A 21782-nucleotide genomic window follows, 5' to 3' on the forward strand; every position below is an offset into this window, starting at 1 on the left:
AATACCTATCCAGGCATTGTAAAATCTGGCAGGCATCAACATGCTTGGGCAGAGGAATGCGCCCATTGACTGCTGATTGTCGCCTGCCTGTCTGGATAGGTATTTTTTTTTGTCTTTTGGTTAAAAGCTGTAGTTCACAGTAAAAGTGTTTGCAAAGACAGTATATTCTACATCCTTTCCAGTTTTTTTGGATCCCATTTGTTGGCACATTAATTGGGGAGAAAGGGCTCGTGGTAACGGCTGGAGCGGAATTAGTAGAATGGTATCAAATACAGCAAACACATGGTTTGATACCATTCCATTTGCTCCATTCCAGACATTATTAAGAGCCATCCTCCCCTCAGCAGCCTCCACTGCTTTGTAGGCCTATATATTCGAAAGATGGTGGATAAATCATGATAGTTCACTCAGGCCGTTTATTGTTGGAAAAATTGTCCGTTTCGGTTTGCTTAACGGGGTAGCCCATAGACACCAATGTGATAGCAGCTGGGTCTGGTCTGCTTAGTTCATTGACTTCAATTGTACCATAAATAATTAGGGGGTGAGATGTCTCGCTTCCTTTTCCGTGTCTGACACATAGCTCGCGTTCCCCCGCTTAGACGTTGCATGCATCAACCAATGGTTGCATGCCACATCATTGACAGTGCAGCTGGGCACTAGATTGGTATAATGTAAAATACCTATCCAGGTGTTGTAAGATCTGGCATGCGTCAGCAACGTCTGAGCAGGGGAACACAACCTTAGTCTTCTCTTTCACACTATCTGTAAAAATGTAAATAGCCCTGCTCTCTCAGCTTCCCATTTGTGTATTAAAGGATTTAGTCCAGTTGATATGGTGGAGTGGAGGGGAACATTCATTCATTGTTGATCGTTTCGGTCAACAGTCAATTGGGTCTAACCATAGAAAATTCCTTTATCATTGCTTCTGTGTTTAGCCTAGTGAAGGACTGAAAACTAATCAATAGGGCATGTATTACATCTCACTTAATAGGATGTGTATCTGTGTTATTCTATGGTCAACGTTAAAAGTGTAGGCCTAATATAGAAAAGTATGTAAAATGAACCTAATAGGCCAAATTTAAATATGTTAAAATGTTCATTATCTTAAACCACTCAATTTTTGTGATTTGTATAGCCACCAATTAATTCAGATAGTTTCAAATTACATTAGCCACGTCTAGGCTATAGTGATTGCATTATTTAGCCTATAATCAGATGCAAGTTGAGGCTTTTTTTAAACCAACAGATGGCGATATTCACCCATGTTCACGTTTTATAGTCGATGTCAAGAGTGGATAGAAGGAGCGCACTGGTGGCTCTACACTCTCAGCTCTGGAACTGTATGGTACTGTATGGTTTGCACTGCAGTCAGCAGCACACATCAGATAGACAATTTAGGCTCCGTCTCCTTTTTTAATCCACGCTCCAAATGGCTAGCGAAAGCGCATCCTGAGCATAACAAACACTAAGTTAGCATTAATACGCGACGATCTGAATAGATTTTTCAATGTGAAAAGGGAACAGTGACAGGTTTCCGTCGAATTGGTGGGATAGCGTTGCACGTCAACACAGATATTCAATCGATAGTGTACTTGTAGTCTATAGCATATTATCTGTGCGCATGGGGTTGTCTCTCTCTAAAATTTGAGTGTGCGGTTTTGACTAAGGTATTGGGGATAGTCACATTAACACGTTTTTTAACCTCTACATGTTGTAGCCTACTCATGAACTCTCTGTGACCCCATGAATAATATAATATTGTAAATTATAATGGTGTAGCCTTGTCCTAGGGCATGAATCAAGACACTATAATATGTTGATACAATTTAATGCAGAATCAACAATCAAAACGATTGCAAATAGTGTCATACTCTATGTTTTCACAAATAAGATATTGCGTATGTATTTAGCCTCACATCGACACTGTATTCCAGAAATAAAATGTGTCTGAAAGTTTGAATTGATCTACTTGTCATCACCGAAATCCACGTTGAAACGCAGAAGTTCCACTGCCTTGCCGCTGCTGCCGGATTGGGGTTACTGCACTATTGAGCAGTGGGCTACAGCATCCTCGCGCGCTAAGACACACGCGGACATCCTACGAGCTGGAGTTCCCGAGAGCACTCGCCGGTTCGTTTTGTCTCCTTGTGATCTCTTATCCAGGTCTTTTATTTAGTTTTTAAACGGAAAGGAAATCATTCTGTGGTTGATGGTAATCGGTTGTCTGTCGCAAAAATTGGAGTACTTTTGGGTCGGAATGTTTTACGCATGAAGTCAGCTGGATGTGTTCTGTAGCCTATGTCGGACCTCATCCACCCGATATTTCCAATGGATTTGAATAGAGTGGAAATACCTTGGGAATAAAATCACAAAGTTTTTTTCTATATGTTCTATAAATTCCATTATAACAAGGCATCACACGGATACCAACGCAATGATTTTCATCACACTTTATGTCGTGCTGCCTCTTTTAGGTAAGTTTTAGTTTCTCAAGGCCTATTACTTATGAATATGACTAATATATGCTATACATGCCTAGAATATGCATTTTTAAATTGACAATAATAAGAAATTAGAGGGCAGCTGAGATGAGTACATAGGAAACCTATAGTGATCGTTGTGGAGAGAGATGGTCCACCATAATGCGGGCCATGCCCACTGACTACTGAAAAATCAATTACGAGCTCATGTAGCCTAATCGAAGTGAACTGAGTTCTAATTCTGTAATAGACACAACTAAATACAGTGGCAATTCATTACCCGTCTCTCATGTATAGCCTATATACACTATTATAGCATACATTGCAAAAGCAAAAGCTTAACATGTTTTACCCGTTTCATATTTAATAACTTTACTTGTCCTCAGCTGATTTTTAAAAATATTTCACAAATGTATAGAGTATGCGATGCATTGATGACTATGTCAGTGACGAGTAGCCTATATGACATGTTTGTGTTGTTGTTATTGTCACGGAGTTGCGCGCTAAAATACGCTCAGTACAGCGTTAATACACTATGTTAATCTCTAAAGCAGCTTTCATTTGGATTAATCTCTGAATGTTTATTGTGACTAAATCCCGTATAGCCTACAATATTTAACATTTAAACGACAGAAACATTATTATTATTATTATCATTATTTATTCTCCCCAAACAGATGTATTGTATGCCCAGGAGAATGTCCTTTCTGGTCCCAACCGCCTCGACTGTGTCAAGGCGAGTGAGCAGTGTATGAAGGAGCAAGGATGCAGTACCAAGTATCGGACAATGAGACAGTGCGTTGCTGGGGGGAAGGAGAGAAACTTTAGCATGGTGGCCGGACTGGAGGCGCAGGACGAATGTCGGAGCGCCATGGATGCTCTCAAGCAGAGCCCCCTGTATAACTGCAGATGTAAAAGGGGTATGAAGAAAGAAAAGAACTGCCTTCGCATCTATTGGGGAATCTACCAGACTTTGCAGGGTATGCACTTTGGTATCATTGCAGTTGGCTACAACACAGCAATCACACATTGTCAGAAGTCAATCTGATGTTAATCAATGGTAAAAAAAAAAAAACATTACCCAGACCTGCTGTATGAGTAATGTATTAACGGACCACGTAAACTGCTAAAGCAATACCGTTTCAGGGAGAAAACACCACATTATTGGGTGCGTAACTTTCCCGCCTGTGCGTAATGGGAAAGGAGTGGGGTAATATCCTTAAAAAAATATCTTAGAATGAATCGAGTGTAAAGCCCTTTGGCACTCGTCATCTTGCAGTAGATCGTACACAAAAACTGTACTGCCTAATGCCAATGGCCAGTGGGGCAGAAGGGGTTCTCAGTTGCTGACCAATATGCCTAATCAACCGTAGCCTAATGAGTAGTAGAGCGTCATGGAAATTGACTGACCTAGATACCCATCTCATGTGTATGCGCATGTGAAGAAATGACAAGACATGGTAGCTTACAAACATTTAGTGAAAACAAAAACCCACGTGCATGCTCTTTAAATAAAATCTCTATATATTTATGTATGTATGTATGTATGTCTGTCTAGCTCGTTGTCTGCAACATTTACATGCCTATTAACACTGCAACAGTATGTTAAATATCACATTGTATTTCAATATTCCTTTCAGGGAACGATTTCCTTGAGGACTCTCCTTATGAGACCATGAATAGCCGGCTGTCTGACATATTCCGACTGGCCCCCATTATTTCAGGTAAGGGAATGGATTCATTAAGAGTTTACTATGGTGCAACTTATTTAAAAGTTCACAAACGGACACTTGGCGTCTTTGTGAAAGTATACAGATGAAATGCTGGCTGTGCATGTTCTTAGTGAAATTGTGTTTTAAAAAATGTACAATCCTCACACTTTCCCTCTTTCGCCCCAATGAAATGCATGCCCATTGTTAGTGCATTTGCACGGGGAGCTATAGTTCTGAGTGTTCACTGAGAGCTCAACACGGAGTGTGGTGGTGTGGAGTTGTAAAAATGTAAAAATGCGTCAGGTTGTAGCATAGTTTATTGAGCTGGGTTTAAATTGTACATTGAATTGTGATGGTCATATCAAATCGATCATGAATGCGGGGAGGGGGTATCACATAGGACACCGTTACACGCATTGGTGGAGTGAGTTTATGTTCAATTATGAGCCGCCTCTAGATGGCAATATTTTCCCTTGTTCACGTTCTTACAGGTGCTATCTATAGCGGCCTTTGACTTTACCTTGGTCTTTGTTGTGAGAAACTACAATCCGGTGCTGGTGAGGTGCCATGTTGTGTGGCTGGTGATGGAGAATAAGAGAGCTAATAAGCACATAGAAATGTAACACAGAGATTTGGCTCTATTTAGATTTACAATCAGATTGTGAATCTGAAGGGGAGCTAATCTTTTTATTCATTTCCTGTCCTAATTTAAATGGACAAGACTGTAACACTGAGCAAAAGTATTGTTCTTGCCTGCAAAAGGAATCACCTGTTATTATGTCACTTGTGGACATACTTTTGTAAATAATATAGTAGGCCTACATTTCTCAATTACACTACATCGCCAAAGGTATGTGGACACCTGCTCGTAATTCCAAAATCATGGATATTAATATGGAGTTGGTCTCCCCTTTGCTGCTATAACAGCCTCCACTCCTCTGGGAAGGCTTTCCACTAGATGTTGGAACTTTGCTGTGGGGACTTGCTTCACTTCAGCCACAAGAGCATTAGTGAGGTCGGCACTGATGTTGGGCGATTAGGCCTGGTTCGCAGTCGGCGTTCCAATTCATCCCAAAGGTTTTCGATGGGGTTGAGGTCTGGGCTCTTTGCAGGCCTGTCAAGTTCTTCCACATCGATTTTGACAAACCATTTCTGTATGGATCTCGCTTTGTGCACGGGGGCATTGTCATGCTGGAACAGGAAAGGGCCTTCCCCAACTGTTGCCACAAAGTTGGAAGCACAGAGTCGTCTAGAATGTCATTGTATACTGTAGCGTTAAGATTTCCCTTCACTGGAACTAAGGGGCCTAGCCCGAACCATGAAAAACAGCCACAGACCATTATTCCTCCTCCACACAACTGTACAGTTTGCGCTGTGCATTCGGGCAGGTAGCGTTCTCCTGGCATCCGCCAAACCCAGAGTCGTCTGTCAGACTGCCAGATGGTGTAGTGTGATTCATCACTCCAGAGAACATGTTTTCACTGCTCCAGAGTCCAATGGCGGCGAGATTTACACCATTCCAGCCAAAGCTTGGCATTGCGCAATGTGAACTTAGGCTTGTGTGGGCTGCTCGGCCATGGAAACCCATTTCACTAAGCTCCCGACGCACAGTTCTTGCTGACGTTACTTCCAGAGGCAGTTTGGAACTCGGTAATGAACTCGGTGGTCCCGTTCTGTGAGCTTGTGTGGCCTACCACTTCGTGGCTGAGCTGTTGTTGCTCCTAGACATTTCCACTTCACAATAACAGCACTTACAGTTGACCAAGGCAGCTCAAGCAGGGCAGAAAGTTGACGAACTGACTTGTTGCAAAGGTGGCATCCTATGACGGTGCCATGTTGAAAGTCACTGAGCTCTTCAGTAAGGCCATTCTACTGCCAATGTTTGTCTTGTAGATTGCATGGCTGTGTGCTCGATTTTATACACCTGTCAGCAACGGGTGTGGCTAAAATAGACAAATCCACTATTGGCCATGTAGTGTATATATCCTGGAAGCATAGACAATTATGGTTGTTCCTTTAGTTAATTATTTTTTGTATATTGATCGCTAAACGGACAAAATCAAGGGGCAATTTTGTTAAGTCATCAATGGCGATAGAGAGATATAAACTGCAGCAACATGATGTGTCCTTGGGCAAAGACCCAAATAACGTTTCTAGGACAAATACTCTAATTACAGAAAAGTGGAAATTAAACATTAGTCATTATAGATGCCTGTCAGAATACAGCCAAACATCAAAGCTACATTTCTAGCTTCTTGGGAGCATAGTTCATATCAAGGCATATAACAGCCCCAGACATTTTCCCCTCTGAGCTACCAGAACAGAAAGATTTATAGGAAAGCGCTCAGCATTTGAAGGTGCTCCTTATTCCCCTTTGAAAAGTTCTTTATGTTGATTGACGGTTGCACATTTCTCTCTTAGCTACGTGTCCCACAGATCATCCGTACTTGCTTATCATGGGGGATTTATGGGCCAGGTAGGATGAGAGGGAGACCCTATGGGTGAGAGGGGTGACAGGACGGGTGTCAGGGAGGTTTAGGTCAACACAGTGCCTCCCACAGGCCCTACTTCCAGGCAGCCCTATAAAATGGCTGTCTCCGTAAGGCTGAAAGGACTCATAGATCAGCTGACTGATTCATAGTGGGGAACAAAGGGAAGCATTGTGAGATGTAATTAATCTGTAATAGGCCCCTGCTTTGGGCCTGAGCCTCATAATCTCCAGTGACACTCTGGTCAATCTCCTCAGAACCCTCCTGATTATAGTGAGCTTTATTCCTGATCTTTCCTACACACTGACCCCCTGTCCCCACTGTCCCCATTCCCACCTCCACTCTGGGTACTGTAGGCCTCTGATGGACTGAACCAGATATAAAGCTGGAACAATATCAGTGAAGCTTATACTGTAGGGTACACAGCTGCATTAAAGCACGCTGGCTGTCCTTTATTAAGTCACATGAGAATAGAATAGAGTAGCATTAGAACAGCAGCTCAAATGTGTGAAGAGGATGTGGAAAGCCCAGACCGTGATTGCATGGACACACACACACTTGCGCAAACATACACACACACATGCTTGCGCACAGCACAGACATGTGCGTACTGACAGCCACACACACCCTATCAACGATTTTTTCATGGAAGAGCTCCACAAGTAAGCAGGCAGGAGCCATCCAGGGCAGTCAATAGCTCAGGAATAAGGCTTTATTCCATCATGTCTGGGACAGGGCCAAAGACTCGTACTGCACACAAGTACACAGACACAGACACAGACACAGACACAGACACACACACACACACACACACACACACACACACACACACACACACACACACACACACACACACACACACACACACACACACACACACATATACACTGAGTGTACAAAACATGACATAGACTGACCAGGTGAATCCAGGTGAAAGCTATGATCCCTTATTGATTTCACTTGTTAAATCCACTTCAATCAGTGTAGATGAAGGGGAGGAGACAGGTTGTGTAGGTGTGCCATTCAGAGGGTGAATGGGCAAGGCAAAAGATTTAAGAGCTTTTGAACAGAGTATGGTAGTAGGTGCCATGTGCACCGGTTTGAGTGTGTCAAGAACTGCAACGCTACTGGGTTTTTCACACTCAACAGTTTCCCGTGTGTATCAAGAATGGTCCACCACCTAAAGGACATCCAGCCAATTTGACACAACTGTGGGAAGCATTGGAGTCAACATGGGCCAGCATCCCTGTGGAACGCTTTTGACACCTTGTAAAGTCCATGCCCAGACAAATTGAGGCTGTTCTGAGGGCAAAAGCGTGTGCAACTCAATATTAGGAAGGTGTTCCTCATGTTTTATACACTCAGCGTACATCCAGTTCTAAGTTAATTACATTATTTTCAAATATTTTCTCCAGGCAGGTAGAATGCTTTTAGCCTTATGTTGAGTCAGGGTGAGTCACTTCCCACTGGGCAAAAACTGGTTGAATCAATGTTGTTTTCATGTCATTTCAAGCAAAAAATTCAATGTGATGACTCTGAATTAATGTGGGAAACTAATTTGATTTGCAAAAAGTCATCAATGTAAGGGAATTTCTTTTTTCACCCAACTTTTAAACTTAATCCAATGACATGGTGATATCTTTTTTAATTTAATGTTGAATTAACGTAAATTGACAACTCAACCAAATGTAAATCAAAACCAAACATTGAAATGACGTCTGTTCCCAGTAAGTCAGTCTCTTAAAACCTCCTAAATGTAATAGCAAAATGTAGATTTCCGCCTAAATAGACATACCCTAAAGTAACTGTTGCTCATGTGTAATTACATGACTCTGTATATTTGGAAAGAAGACATCTGGTAGAAGTTACATGGTTCAGAATACACAAGCGCACACAAAATAACCTTTTTTTTGTTTTTTTATGTTAAAAGTCGTCTTTCATTGACAAGCTATAAGTGAATGATTGATGCCCAGAGCTGGAAACAAATCAGATGGCTTCTACAATATTTGAACAATATCAGAAAAAAAATGGGATTGATAGACCTAACTAGAAATGAGCAGATGTTTTAGTAAGTAGTGTCAGATGTGGTCACGGGATGTTTCCAAGTGTCCCTGAACCTCTCCAAAGTGGCTTATGTCTGAAAATTAGATAATTCCAGTGATATTACATATTTGCAATTCCTAAATGCTGTTTGTTCAATATAAAAACACAATTTCTACCATATCAACCTCACTCAAACATTTTTTCAACCTCTCCAAAGTACCTGAATGTTTAGTCTAGGCATATCCACTATATTGATCCCACATACAAATTCAATTTTTACAAAAACAGTGTAAAAGCAACAGGTATACATAAAAAATATACAAAAGTGTCTTATCAAACACAAACTTGGTTACACACATGTCATTCACTAAAAAAGGTGCAAAAATAGAAAAGAGCTGAACTATTTACAAATGGAATTTGTGTTCCTTTTACATCCCAGGTGTAGATGATTGGATTTCACTATCACCGTAGCTTGTGCATATCGTGATAGTCTTTGAAGCAGTCCCTCTCTGCCAGGTAACAAAAAGCGAACTGGCATTTTGGACAGAAGATCTGGCTTGCAGTTCTTCCTTTTGTCTTTTGGCATGTGTGTTGGATAGTGGCGCTCACGTTGAGTGTCTTGTGATGGTTGTGAGGTTGCTTTGGGCCCCCAATTCAGCCATTTCCAACACCAGCTGCTCTCGGAAAGCCAACTGGGAGAGGGGTTTGACCATTTTGCTTTGGCCATCTGCTTGTGGAGAATGAAAGCATTTACTGTAGCAATGTCCACAAAGTGGTAAAAAAAAGTCTTATACCACTTCCTGGTCTTGTGGAGGACCTGGTAGTAGTCTATCTGAGCATCGGATAGGTCGACACCCCCCATGCTGGCATTGTAGTCCTTCACAGAAACGGGGACATTGTTCCTTTTTCACCCTCCTTGAGACATGGTCGTTATTGAATGCCTTATGCTGTGGGGTGAGCATGGTTACTTCCATAGTGTCCTTCCATTTCACTAAAAGCAGCTTGTTACTCCTGATCAAACGTATGGTCCCCCTCTCCGCTGTCTTTACCCTGTCGTTTACCTTGATCTTCGGGAAACCAATTCTGTTAGGAGGAATGGTGCCACAAGCCCCAATTTTATTTTTCAAGAGGTCTATGAAAAGTGGATATCGAACCATCAGACAGGGTGATTGACATAGCAGTGGGGGGGTGAAGACCTTGACCGGCGGGTGCGCTTGCTGGGGAGGGGTGGCTCCCAAACGTCATCACACAAATCCTCTGCATCTTCCACTCTGTAGTTAATAAAATACAGAGATATATTGTTGTAAGACACACAGAATTTCAGTTGACTAAATTTACAAAACAACATTAATGTAAAGTTAACACACCAAGCCTAAACTTTATCTGTACAGTGACTCACATAGAAGGTGTCAAGCACACACACAATGCAAAAAGTAACACCTTGGAGACAAAGGCAGAGGTCAGAACCACAATTTAAGAATGGCCATAAGAGTTCAGTGGTCTCTCCAAGGATGAAACCTAGAACAGCAAACAGTGAACTAATATGAAACATAGACAATAACTACTTTGGAATTACAGTATATAACATTAAAATTACTTGTAACATAGGCCTATGTAAACTAAATCAAAATCCTCGTAGTCCAAATCGCTCCCCTAATCCGAGTCTGACCAGTATTTTATTCAAAGCTTCTATGTCGGTATACTTATTCATAGCTGTCTTCTTTTTAGCTTCCTGTTCGATATTCTTAGTTTTGACCTTTATTTCCCCGCATGAGAAGCCATATTTTATGCTGAAGCTATGAAATGAAAGCGATTAAATCTGTTTACAATGTAATATAGCGTGCTTGGTGCGTCTCATGTCTGAGCCAGTTAGCAATAGTTCACATTACGCGTAAAAGGTTCTAGGCCTTGCTTTGTCCCACCCAGGTCAACTACATATCCCTGGAAAGTTTATCTCATTGGCTACAAGACTGTCAAGGTGCCATAGTAGCCAATACCCTGCGTAAGCAGGGAACATAATTGTCACGACCTGACCATAGAGAACCATCTGTTCCCTATGGTGTTTAGGTCAGAGTGTGACTGGGGGGGTTATCTAGTGTTTAGATTTCTAGGTTGGTGGTTTGTGTGGTTCCCAATTAGAGGCAGCTGGTAATCGTTGCCTCTGATTGGGGATCATATTTAGGTAGGCTTTTCCCCCACCTGCATTTGTGGGATATTGATTGTTTGTAGTGTGTTTGGGCGCTACGTCTTTGCAAGTTTTGTTATTTTATTTTGTTAGGTTCACTAAAATAAATATGTGGAACTATACTCACGCTGCGCCTTGGTCCGCTCATTTCCAAGATCGTGACAATCATATTTTTAATGTGCAACAATATAGTCACTCGGTAGACATTCATGTTGACCTTGTAAGGTGTTTCCTGTTTGGTGTTAACGTTGTGTAAAATAAATATTTTGACTCTATGGGGAGGTGATCAATAACGGTAGGTCACAGGTAGACAAGTAAGACATTCTCATGGTCTGTGGAGTCCCAGCTTTCGGTGTGTATCAATGTGTTCCGTGTTTAATTCATTTATGCTTCACAACACTAACCAGAATGTAGCTAGCAGCCATCTTGAAATTAGGTCATCGGCTCGGCATTTGTTTCCCCATATATTGTAGTAGGTCACACCAAAGATTTTAAGGCACAGTAGCCAAGATACTCAGATATCCGCAGACACCCTGCTTTTGCAGATAGGGGCTACCGTTCTCATATCAGACTGAATTGAATAAAAAACATCTAATAGGGTCCCCAAATATGGGGACTTTACATTCAAGAGGTTAATGTGGTGGAAGTTGCCACATGAGAAACTTCATCTGAAGAACAGAACAATCAAATTTTAGATTTGATTTCGATTTTCCATTTCAGTCACATTGAAAAAAAATACTTTAATAACATCTCGAAACACAAATGAATAAAATCAGCAGATAGCAAATTGGGCCTTTTTTGATGCAACACTCATTTATCACATCAGTGACCACATCATGCTTTGAGGCTGTAGCTGAGTTATGTGTTTCTTCTTCTTCTTCTTCTAATACAAGTGGTACAGCTTGTTTCTTTCACCTCCATTTCCTTACAGAAATCCTAAGTCTCTCTCAGGGAGAACTACCTGTATTGATGTCTGTGTTTCTACTCGATTAAATGGATCATTAAATGCTTCTGGGCTTCCGGTGTCTGCAGAGCTCATTGCTTCTTATTAGCAAGAGGTGGCATGCTGTTGTCTGTGCGCCAGGTTATCGGTAAAACATACTTAGTTTGGAGTCGTTCCTGGGTAAAGGGTCACGGAAGCCACAACTGCTGTCATAAGACAGACAAGGTAGGTCATTTCAATCAAGGGAAATGGTTTACTCACACAGAGAGGTGGAATGCTCATGGATGAAGTACCAGACCATTGAATTTGTTTTGAACACTATTTTTTGTATGTTGGCATGTGTGTATGGGTGTATGGGTGTATGTGTGTATGTGTGTATGGGTGTATGGGTGTATGTGTGTATGGGTGTATGTGTGTATGCATGAGCAAAAAAGCAAACAAGGAATAGAGGAAGAGCATTCAATGAAATGGTTCCTTTTCCGCCCACCAGTTTGCCATCTTGTGATGCACTGATCCATAGAGAAGGCAGTAAGAACCAATTTCTCACAGATTCAAGTGGACCATTATTCCCAGGCCATTTGCCCCTGCCCAAGAGGCAAGCAGTGGAGTAAATGGATGAATACACAGCAGAGTTACACATGAACGTATTCAGGAACACTCACTGGTCTGGAGCCTTTCATACTGACCAATGTGCATACTTTTCTTTTCCACGATCTTGAGAACTAGAATAACTAAAGGTTTGTTTGCTGTATGCGTGGCATAACATTGGAGTTTGACTCGTGAAAGTGTAAACTCATTGGAGGTTGACTCGTGGAAGTGTACTGTAGCTTTAAACTGAAAAAAACTAAAATATGTTATTAAATGGTCTGGCTTATCGCCATGGAGATATAGCTACGGTACAATCACTTTGTTTGTAGATAAAGCCCCTTTAAATGTCAGACTATTGTCATTTAATGTTCAGTGCGCCAATGAGAAAAATGAAACCGGGGGGAAAATGTGACACAAAATGGAATAGTGAGTCTGCTGTGCAGGCGAGGCTGGCTGGACTGAAATTGCCTAAATGATGAGGTAGCGGTGAAAAAAGGATAAGGACATCAACAAATCTGTGAAGTACTACTATGAATGAAGAGGAGTTTCTATATCACTCCATTCTTTTCTGAGCCCTTTAGATGACCTATCCCTGTTAAGGTTTGTGGTCTGAGCTGATGTTGTATCAGGATGATGATTATGAGCTCAGCACATAAACACACAACTTGGCATTTCAATTATTTTAATTTAAGGGTGGCTGTTTTTGGGATAAAAGCCGATTCTGACATTGTCTCCTAATTTCCTTGTCCTTCTTCTCCCTACTTTTCCCTCTTTCCATGTTTTCATTTCCTTCAGCATAAATCGTTAGAAACTGTGCTAAGGAAAATATTACAAGTGTCATTCGCTGCTCAGAAGCAATATTTTGTCTCATTCTGTCAAACTGGAGCCAATCCTGTGCTCTCTCTCTCTCTCTCTGAAGTCCTCAATCTTGAGCTGTGTATGTGTGAAAACATCAGTAGTAGTCCCAACCTTGCAGACAAACCACACAACACCTTAAATCCCTGTACTGACACGATGCTGAGAGCCTGTCAACACAGCTCACTACTGTTGGAATGCCACTCTAATAATGAACTCAGATCCCAGCGGTGTATGAGAACAGACTGCTGCTAGGGGTTCTTACAGAGTGAGAGGAGGGAGAGCCCACTGGGCACACACTGGTTAAATCAACTTTGTTTCCAAATCATTTCAATACATTAATTAGAACCAACTTGGAATATACGTTTAATTGACGTCTGTGCCCAGTGGGAGGAATGGGAAAGAGAATAGCATATGTTGGTTGGACCCGGGAGTACCTCTGCTCTTAATGGGGCTCCCGAGTGGCGCAGCGGTCTAAGGCACTGCATCTCAGCGCTTGAGGCGTCACTAGAGACACCCTGGTTTGAATCCAGGCTGTATCACAACCGGCTGTGATTGGGAGTCCCATAGGGCGGTGCACAATTGGCCCAGCGTCGTCCGGGTTTGACCGGTGTAGGCCATCATTGTAAATAAGAATTTGTTGTTAACTGACTTGCCTAGTTAAATTATTATATATATATATTTTTTAATGGTGTGGTTGGACCCGGGAGTAGCTCTGCTCTTAATGGTGTGGTTGGACCCGGGAGTACCTCTGCTCTTAATGGTGTGGTTGGACCCGGGAGTAGCTCTGCTCTTAATGGTGTGGTTGGACCCGGGAGTACCTCTGCTCTTAATGGTGTGGTTGGACCCGGGAGAAGCTCTGCTCTTAATGGTGTGGTTGGACCCGGGAGTACCTCTGCTCTTGATGGTGTGGTTGGACCCGGGAGTACCTCTGCTCTTGATGGTGTGGTTGGACCCGGGAGTACCTCTGCTCTTGATGGTGTGGTTGGACCCAGGAGTACCTCTGCTCTTGATGGTGTGGTTGGACCCGGGAGTACCTCTGCTCTTGATGGTGTGGTTGGACCCGGGAGTACCTCTGCTCTTGATGGTGTGGTTGGACCCGGGAGTACCTCTGCTCTTGATGCTGTGGTTGGACCCAGGAGTAGCTCTGCATTTAATAGTGCGTTGGTAGAAGTATTTTGACAGTTTCAACCCTGGTTTCCAACAACCAACCAAAACCTTCTCAATGGTATTGCTTTGGTGTTTGACTCTCTGTACTTTCCCCAACTTAAAATGTTTGTGTGAGATAAAGAGAATTGAAAAGGAGACGTGTTTGAAATCCATCTGCAGCGTTTCCATATCGATATTCCATGTGCCAGCTGACAAACAAATGTCATTAAAATGGCTACTTTGATAAAGCAGCTCCCTTTGCCGCTGTCTGGTTGTTTGTGTCAAGATGTGTCAATCACAGACCAAGCCCGGGCCTCTGAAGTCTGGGTACAGCGGTGCTCTGTCTGTCAGAGTTGTGGCCTCAGCCTCCTTAGTGAGCATTGACTGAGATAGTGGTTCTATGTTAACGTTCCCTTACTCCCTCCTTCCAATTTTACAAGGTTATTCTGTTACACTAAAGACTTCCAAATCCTCCTAGAGTGTTTGCTGTCGAAGGGAGACATCGCATCTGAAAGCGAATCAATAGCCAGCCATGTTAAAATAGAAACTTGAGGCTGTGCGTACAAGAAACTATCGATTTGTCTTTTCGCCCTAGCTCTTCCTTTGGACTGGATAAAATTATAATCCCTCTGTTGCAGGGTGCACAATGCACATCGTTCTGGAGAAGTGAGGAATCTCCACTGGGTTGTCTTGACTCCTCCATTCTTATCGGCCATATTAGAAAATGTAGAGCAGGGATCATCAACTTGATTCAGCCGCGGGTAAATTTTTTGATGAGCGGATGGTCGGCGGGCGGAAACAAAATTACTTATAATTTGTAGACTGCAAATTGACCGCAAGAAGCCCAAACAGATATGTTTGACTGTGGAAACGTTGGTTATCAGGTTATTAAATTGTTGCATCTGAGCTCCTAGAGTGGCTGGCTATTGATTCTCCTTTTCTTTTTCAAGTGTTCTACTCCGCTAGCGAGCACCTCGCCTAAACAGGTGTTCTACTCCGCTAGCCAGCACCTCGCCTAAACAGGTGTTCTACACCGCTAGCCAGCACCTCGCCTAAACAGGTGTTCTACTCCGCTAGCCAGCACGTCGCCTAAACAGGTGTTCTACTCCGCTAGCCAGCACCTCGTCTAAACAGGTGTTCTACTCCGCTAGCCAGCACCTCGCCTAAACAGGTGTTCTACTCCGCTAGCCAGCACCTCGCCTAAACAGGTGTTCTACTCCGCTAGCCAGCACCTCGCCTAAACAGGTGTTCTACTCCGCTAGCCAGCACCTCGCCTAAACAGGTGTTCTACTCCGCTAGCCAGCACCTCGCCTAAACAGGTGTTCTACTCCGCTAGCCAGCACCTCGCCTAAACAGGTGTTCTACTCCGCTAGCCAGCACCTCGCCTAAACCTTGCTTACATTTGTTCATGATTACGTGTCTGTCTATTATGTGTGGGAATACTTGGGAACAGATTTCTTATATTAAAATCACTTGGAGCTGATTTGTGTTCACTTTTTGATCCTTGTGTTTTTACAGTCTTTTATGTCCAACAATGAAAAGAAAAAACATTTAAAAAAAAGCTTATTTTTGATTTTGTTGCTCAGAAAACTTTCCAAATGAAACCAGTTGGGGAACCCTGATGTAGAGATTGGTTTTATATATATATATATTTCATTTTTCATTTAGCAGAGGCTCTTATCCAGTGCGACTTACAGTTAGTGAATTCATCTTAAGATAGCTAGGTGAGACAACCATGTCTCAGTTATAGTAAAAAGCCAGTGCTAGTAGGAAAAAGTCAAGTGCGAGTGTTAGTTCACGAAAGGCAAGGGCGTTTCAAGATTAGATCCCGATGGTTTTAAATATGTTTTTTTATACCGAAGCTTTTACATAGCTTCCAGGATGTCTGTTGTTGTCTGACTTTCATCCAAAAGACTATAGCTGTCCCTCCAAATCACACAGAGAATTTAGCCACAGGTCGTAGGGTCTTTAGCTGCTTAATGCGCATACCGTTCCAGACATTACTCTCACAGCTGCACCATAATGGCAGAATAATGCCAACAGCAGCATCGGGTTCCAGCCTTGTCCCTGCGTCTAGCTCTATGCGGCCAAAAAATAATTGAGTTAAAGGTGACCAGAATGGAGTCCTGAGAGTTTTCTGATTGGATATAAAGTGGGAGAGTGATTCATCATAGTTAATTGACGCTCCTGACAGCTCGATTCACCAGGGGCATCACATGTGCCAGCTACCTCTAATGCTTTTCTGCCCAGATGCATACACATTTGCATAATTACCTATACAGCAAACAGTGAGGTGTCAGTCTAAAGTCGGATAAATGTTGTGAGTAACCACGTTTGATCAAATTGTCCCTTGCGTCATACACCCCCCCCCACCGCACCCCCCGCCGCATTATTATTTAAAAAATAATAATTGGTACAATATAGTTAGTGTTGCATTTGTTGGGATTCAATTGATCATTATGCAGAGCATACATACTGCCAGACTCAGAGATGTTAGCCTTGGGTGAAGCGACTGTCCTAAGCCCTCAAATGTATATAGATGTTGATCCTTTTTAAGGCTGCAGCTGTTTTGTTTTCCAGCTGAGAAGGAGGTAATGGTCTGTTTTTGTGTGTCTGTGACTCTTCTAATCATGGCTGGAAATGCTAGTAGTCCTCTGATTGTACAAGACAATGCGCTGTAGCTCTTGTCTCGTGAGAACAACCCCCCCCCCCCCCCCCAACACTCACTTTTAATCACATTTTCACTCTGTAAACTTCCTGGAAAACAGACGACCATGAAAAGATACATATCTCCAGTATCCAGCTGTTTCTGGCTTTGCGACATTCTTGGTCTCAAGCATGTTAAATGAGGGCGTTGATACTAGATTTGCATCTGTGCTGTGTGCCACTAAGATACAAACATCTTCAGATGTTCCATTTAGGTATAGTTTGTGTAAGTTCATCAATTGAATGTACAGTATACCTACCAAATATTTGTGTGTATATTTTTGTTTACATTAAAATACTTATCACATTTAGTAATGACAGGATGCATTTGAAACTTCACCCACAGTAAAACTTTTGTGTGACTTATTTTATTGTGCTTCTGAATTGATAAGCTCACCAAAGCACACCAGATCCAGCAATAACGCTACGTAATTAAAGTTGCACATGGCACTTCTAATAGCCTATTTCACACCATAGCAAGATAACGTTTCTTTCATGTTGATTTAGGAAAAAATGAAGACATGGCACTGACTCACCTATGGATTGATGTCTCACCATAGTCTCGATGAAGAATTGGGCGTTCGACTAGCCACGTGCGGCATGCACACGCAGTTACAAGGCTGCTAGAGTTAGCAGCAGGCATACGAGCAATATCCACAGTCGTAATACGGATGAAGCCTGAGCTGGAATGTGAGGCTAACTGAAGCTGGCTAGCTTTAGAAAACCCTGAGTAGATCTAGCTAGCATCGCAGTATACCACTAGGGTCTTTGATTTGCCACCAGCTACCATAAATTAACAACTTATGAGTGGGATATGAGTGGGTATTGTTGTGAGTGTTCATGGGTAGTATGGGTAGAAAGTGCTAAAATATTTCATATACCTGTCTAGTCGCCATTGAGCTGTATCTCATGTTGTGTAATATACACTGAGTATACAAAACATTAAGAACACATGTTTGGTATACTCAGTGTAATTAGCAGGCCAGTGACCTGGGCATGGCATCTATCCTCCATTTCCTTGTTTTTAGTGCTACCAGCTTATTAACCAGAAACTGTCTGTTGTCAACCAGCTGTCTCTAAGAACTATACTCCCTCAGCAAAATGCTGCCCATCGCAAGACCTCCCCTCTTCTCCTTTGTACTGTCCCAAACCTTCCACTAACAAGACCTCCCCTCTTCTCCTTTGTACTGTCCCAAACCTTCCACTAACAAGACCTCCCCTCTTCTCCTTTGTACTGTCCCAAACCTTCCACTAACAAGACCTCCCCTCTTCTCCTTTGTACTGTCCCAAACCTTCCACTAACAAGACCTCCCCTCTTCTCCTTTGTACTGTCCCAAACCTTCCACTAACAAGACCTCCCCTCTTCTCTTTTGTATGATACCAAACCTTCCACTAACAAGACCTCAGCAAGCTGTATTCCTCTTTAACACCTTTCCCTTCCCCGCCTGGTGACTCTCCTGCCTCTGACCTGTCCCCTTTACCCTCTGAGTGTGGCCTGTCCCCTGGTCCACTGTACTGTGAGCTCTGTTCACCCTGTGGTCCTGAATGAAGCACATTTCTTGCAGAGGAAGGGGTCATCGGCGACCCCAGGAGCGGCACTGTCACAGTGCCCACAGGGAGGGGGCCCCAAGTCAGGGGCCGAGCAGTGGAAGACCCCAGTAGAAACAGGAGAGCTCATCCCAATTGGGCAATTCTGGGTAATTAACCTCAAGCCTTACAGTATGCACTGCAGGAAGTGTGTGTGTAAAGGTGTGTGCACAGGTGTGTGCGTGTGTGTTTGTGTGCAAGTGTGAGAGAGAGAGAGAGAGAGAGAGAGAGAGAGAGAGAGAGAGAGAGAGATGGAGAAAGAAATAAAGATGGGTGCGTGGGGGTTAATAAGGTCTTTCATGAGTTGATGAGAACCAGTATTATATTACGTGGGTTATGTTGATGAGAACCAGTATTATATTACATGGGTTATGTTGATGAGAACCAGTATTATATTACGTGGGTTATGTCGATGAGAACCAGTATTATATTACATGGGTTATATTGATGAGAACCAGTATTATATTACGTGGGTTATATTGATGAGAACCAGTATTATATTACATGGGTTATGTTGATTGGAACCAGTATTATATTACATGGGTTATGTTGATTGGAACCAGTATTATATTTCATGGGTTATATTGATGAGAACCAGTATTATATTACGTGGGTTATGTCGATGAGAACCAGTATTATATTACATGGGTTATGTCGATGAGAACCAGTATTATATTATGTGGGTTATGTCGATGAGAACCAGTATTATATTACGTGGGTTATGTTGATGAGAACCAGTATTATATTACGTGGGTTATGTTGATGAGAACCAGTATTAAATTACATGGGTTATGTCGGTGAGAACCAGTATTATATTACATAGGTTATGTTGATGAGAACCAGTATTATATTACGTGGGTTATGTTGATGAGAACCAGTATTATATTACATGGGTTATGTTGCGATATTGTGCTTTTGCATTTGTTTGTAGTTGATTTAAAGACTGCTGTGGGATGAAATTGTTCTATTATTTTTTATAATAGGGTTTTGTAACAAATATCAATAAGATTATGACCAAAAAGTTACAGTACGTAGACTTTAGTCGATATCATCCAACCCTAAGAGAAATAGTTGTTTAGGTGGTCGTTAAGTCAGGCGTACGAGGGTTGCAGCATCCTTGGGAAATATATTTTAGAGCAGATGTACTCTAAGCTCAAGCCCTGGGGAGCAGAGAGAAAGATTATGGGGAGAGTCGGGTATTACCACCCTGGACCATTTTACATTCTCATAATATTAAAAAGAGTGTAAATATTTGATATGGTTGTTTTAGTGGCTGTTTGTGGGTAAGGTCAATGGTGTAGTGGAGGGTAAATTCATGTAAAAGCCGTCTACGCACCTTTTTAATTTTTGCACAATCGTTCCCCAACTATAGCAGAAAAAGCATGGCAAATATAGGGAGCGTTCGATTCTTTTTACCACACAGGACACACACAAACACACACACACACAACACACCAAACACCCATACCCACTCCCAGTGTTGTGCTTGCTCTGTGTTGCTGAAAGGGTGGTCATTGCTTCAGTGAGTGTTCAGGGGGATCTGGGGGTCTTAACTCACTGTATGAGGTGGCAAAACCCTGGTTCATTCTCACACTGAGCAATCTGGAATACATACAATTTAAAAACACTCATGAAGGCAAACCTGTAACAAATGCATCACAATGTAAGGACTGTGGGGAGGACATTGTGTGTGGATAAGAAGTTTGTGCGCTTAAAATGCTTTTAGATCACAACAAAATCCCAACAGAGGAAATATACATTATCCCCCCCAAAAAACAAAACAAAAATACAATAAATAACCTGAAAAACAAAACAGATTAAAAAAACTAAACAGGCTAATAAACTGAAATATACTTTATTTAGTAATATGATACAGGTAATTGTTGACCCTAAAAAATATCATAATAAAACAATAATAGTAATAATATATGTATATATATTAATTATTTTACAAGGTATCCGTTGTTTTTCATTCCTGCTAACTCATTCACTCTCCCACAAACAAACCTAAATCTAAAACTAAACACCTTATTCAGTGTCATGCAATGAAGTGTTTGATTGTATCGTGGCCCACCTACTCACAATTAATGAATAATTCAGTAACCTCACCACGCTATAAATTAAGGATACAGAGGACCATTTTCCCTACATGTCCTACAAGAGTGACACGCGCTCTCCAATAATAACAGTTACTTTCACGCCAGTGTTTGCCGTCTTATACCAAGACATTGTGGAAGTGAAAACAGAAGTGTTGTTTCCTCTGATTTATTGGGATTAAGAGGCAAAACATGTCACACAAACATAGCCAGTGCTAATACAACCAGGGATTCTACCAGTCTGCCAGGGTATTGAAGGTCCAGTGGCCCAGCTAAATGTGCTAAAGCCTTATCATTTTGTTTTGATAGGTGTTGGATTCAGCAGGGAGTGTGTTGAGTTCTCTCCACCTCTCAGCGGCTTACAGTTAATATCACTGCCAAGTTTGTGAGAACCAGGGCCCTGAGGGAGGAACGTTCAGATAAATTAAAACTCAAATCCCCTGAATGTTGTTAGTCATTGTTTAAGTTAATAGGAAAGAAGCTGTGGGCTTCCCGTAAAGACTTTTTGGAAATATTAATCACATTATTAAAGCAGATTTATTGTTTTAAGTAATTAGTAATTTAATAGCATCACATCCTGATGGGTAAGTGTACTTTTTGTGTGGAAGTGTTGTAGCATATTCTGATGAGGTTGTTGCTGTTTTAACCATATTAATTAAATGGACATCTCTGTTTTATCAGAATGGATGATAAATCAAAGTTGCGTACTTTTATATGATTTTGTAATCCTCATACACGGATCATCTAGGGAAATGCCTGGAAAATCAGACCAGTGTCTCTTTCAACACTATTCTAAATGCCATACCTTTCCTTTGTTTTAAACAATTCTCAATAATGAATTGACTTTAAAGAAAATCTCTCACATAGATTCCAGACTGAGTGTAATTATAGTTCTTTGACGATGTTAATATTTGTATTTTTGGAGTGTACATGTTGTACTTTGTCAGGA

General features: G+C 41.9%; 1 protein-coding gene across 2 annotated transcripts in view; it reads left to right on the forward strand.

Moving 5' to 3' along the window:
• The first annotated feature begins 1331 nt into the window (after nucleotides 1-1331).
• The window catches only part of LOC129836446 (GDNF family receptor alpha-1-like), an 81668-nt gene continuing 61217 nt past the window's right edge, over nucleotides 1332-21782 (forward strand). Inside the window, exons 1-4 of one of the 2 annotated variants that reach the window (XM_055902620.1) lie at nucleotides 1332-2474; nucleotides 3158-3460; nucleotides 4121-4204; nucleotides 18716-18847. In XM_055902620.1, the coding sequence (XP_055758595.1) occupies nucleotides 2435-2474; nucleotides 3158-3460; nucleotides 4121-4204; nucleotides 18716-18847 (559 nt within the window). In that variant the 5' untranslated portion in view covers nucleotides 1332-2434. The remainder of the gene's footprint in view (nucleotides 2475-3157; nucleotides 3461-4120; nucleotides 4205-18715; nucleotides 18848-21782) is intronic. The other variant, XM_055902621.1, reaches the window with a different exon arrangement.

The sequence above is a fragment of the Salvelinus fontinalis genome, chromosome 37 (genome assembly GCF_029448725.1).
Source record: "Salvelinus fontinalis isolate EN_2023a chromosome 37, ASM2944872v1, whole genome shotgun sequence".
Lineage (NCBI taxonomy): Eukaryota > Metazoa > Chordata > Actinopteri > Salmoniformes > Salmonidae > Salvelinus > Salvelinus fontinalis.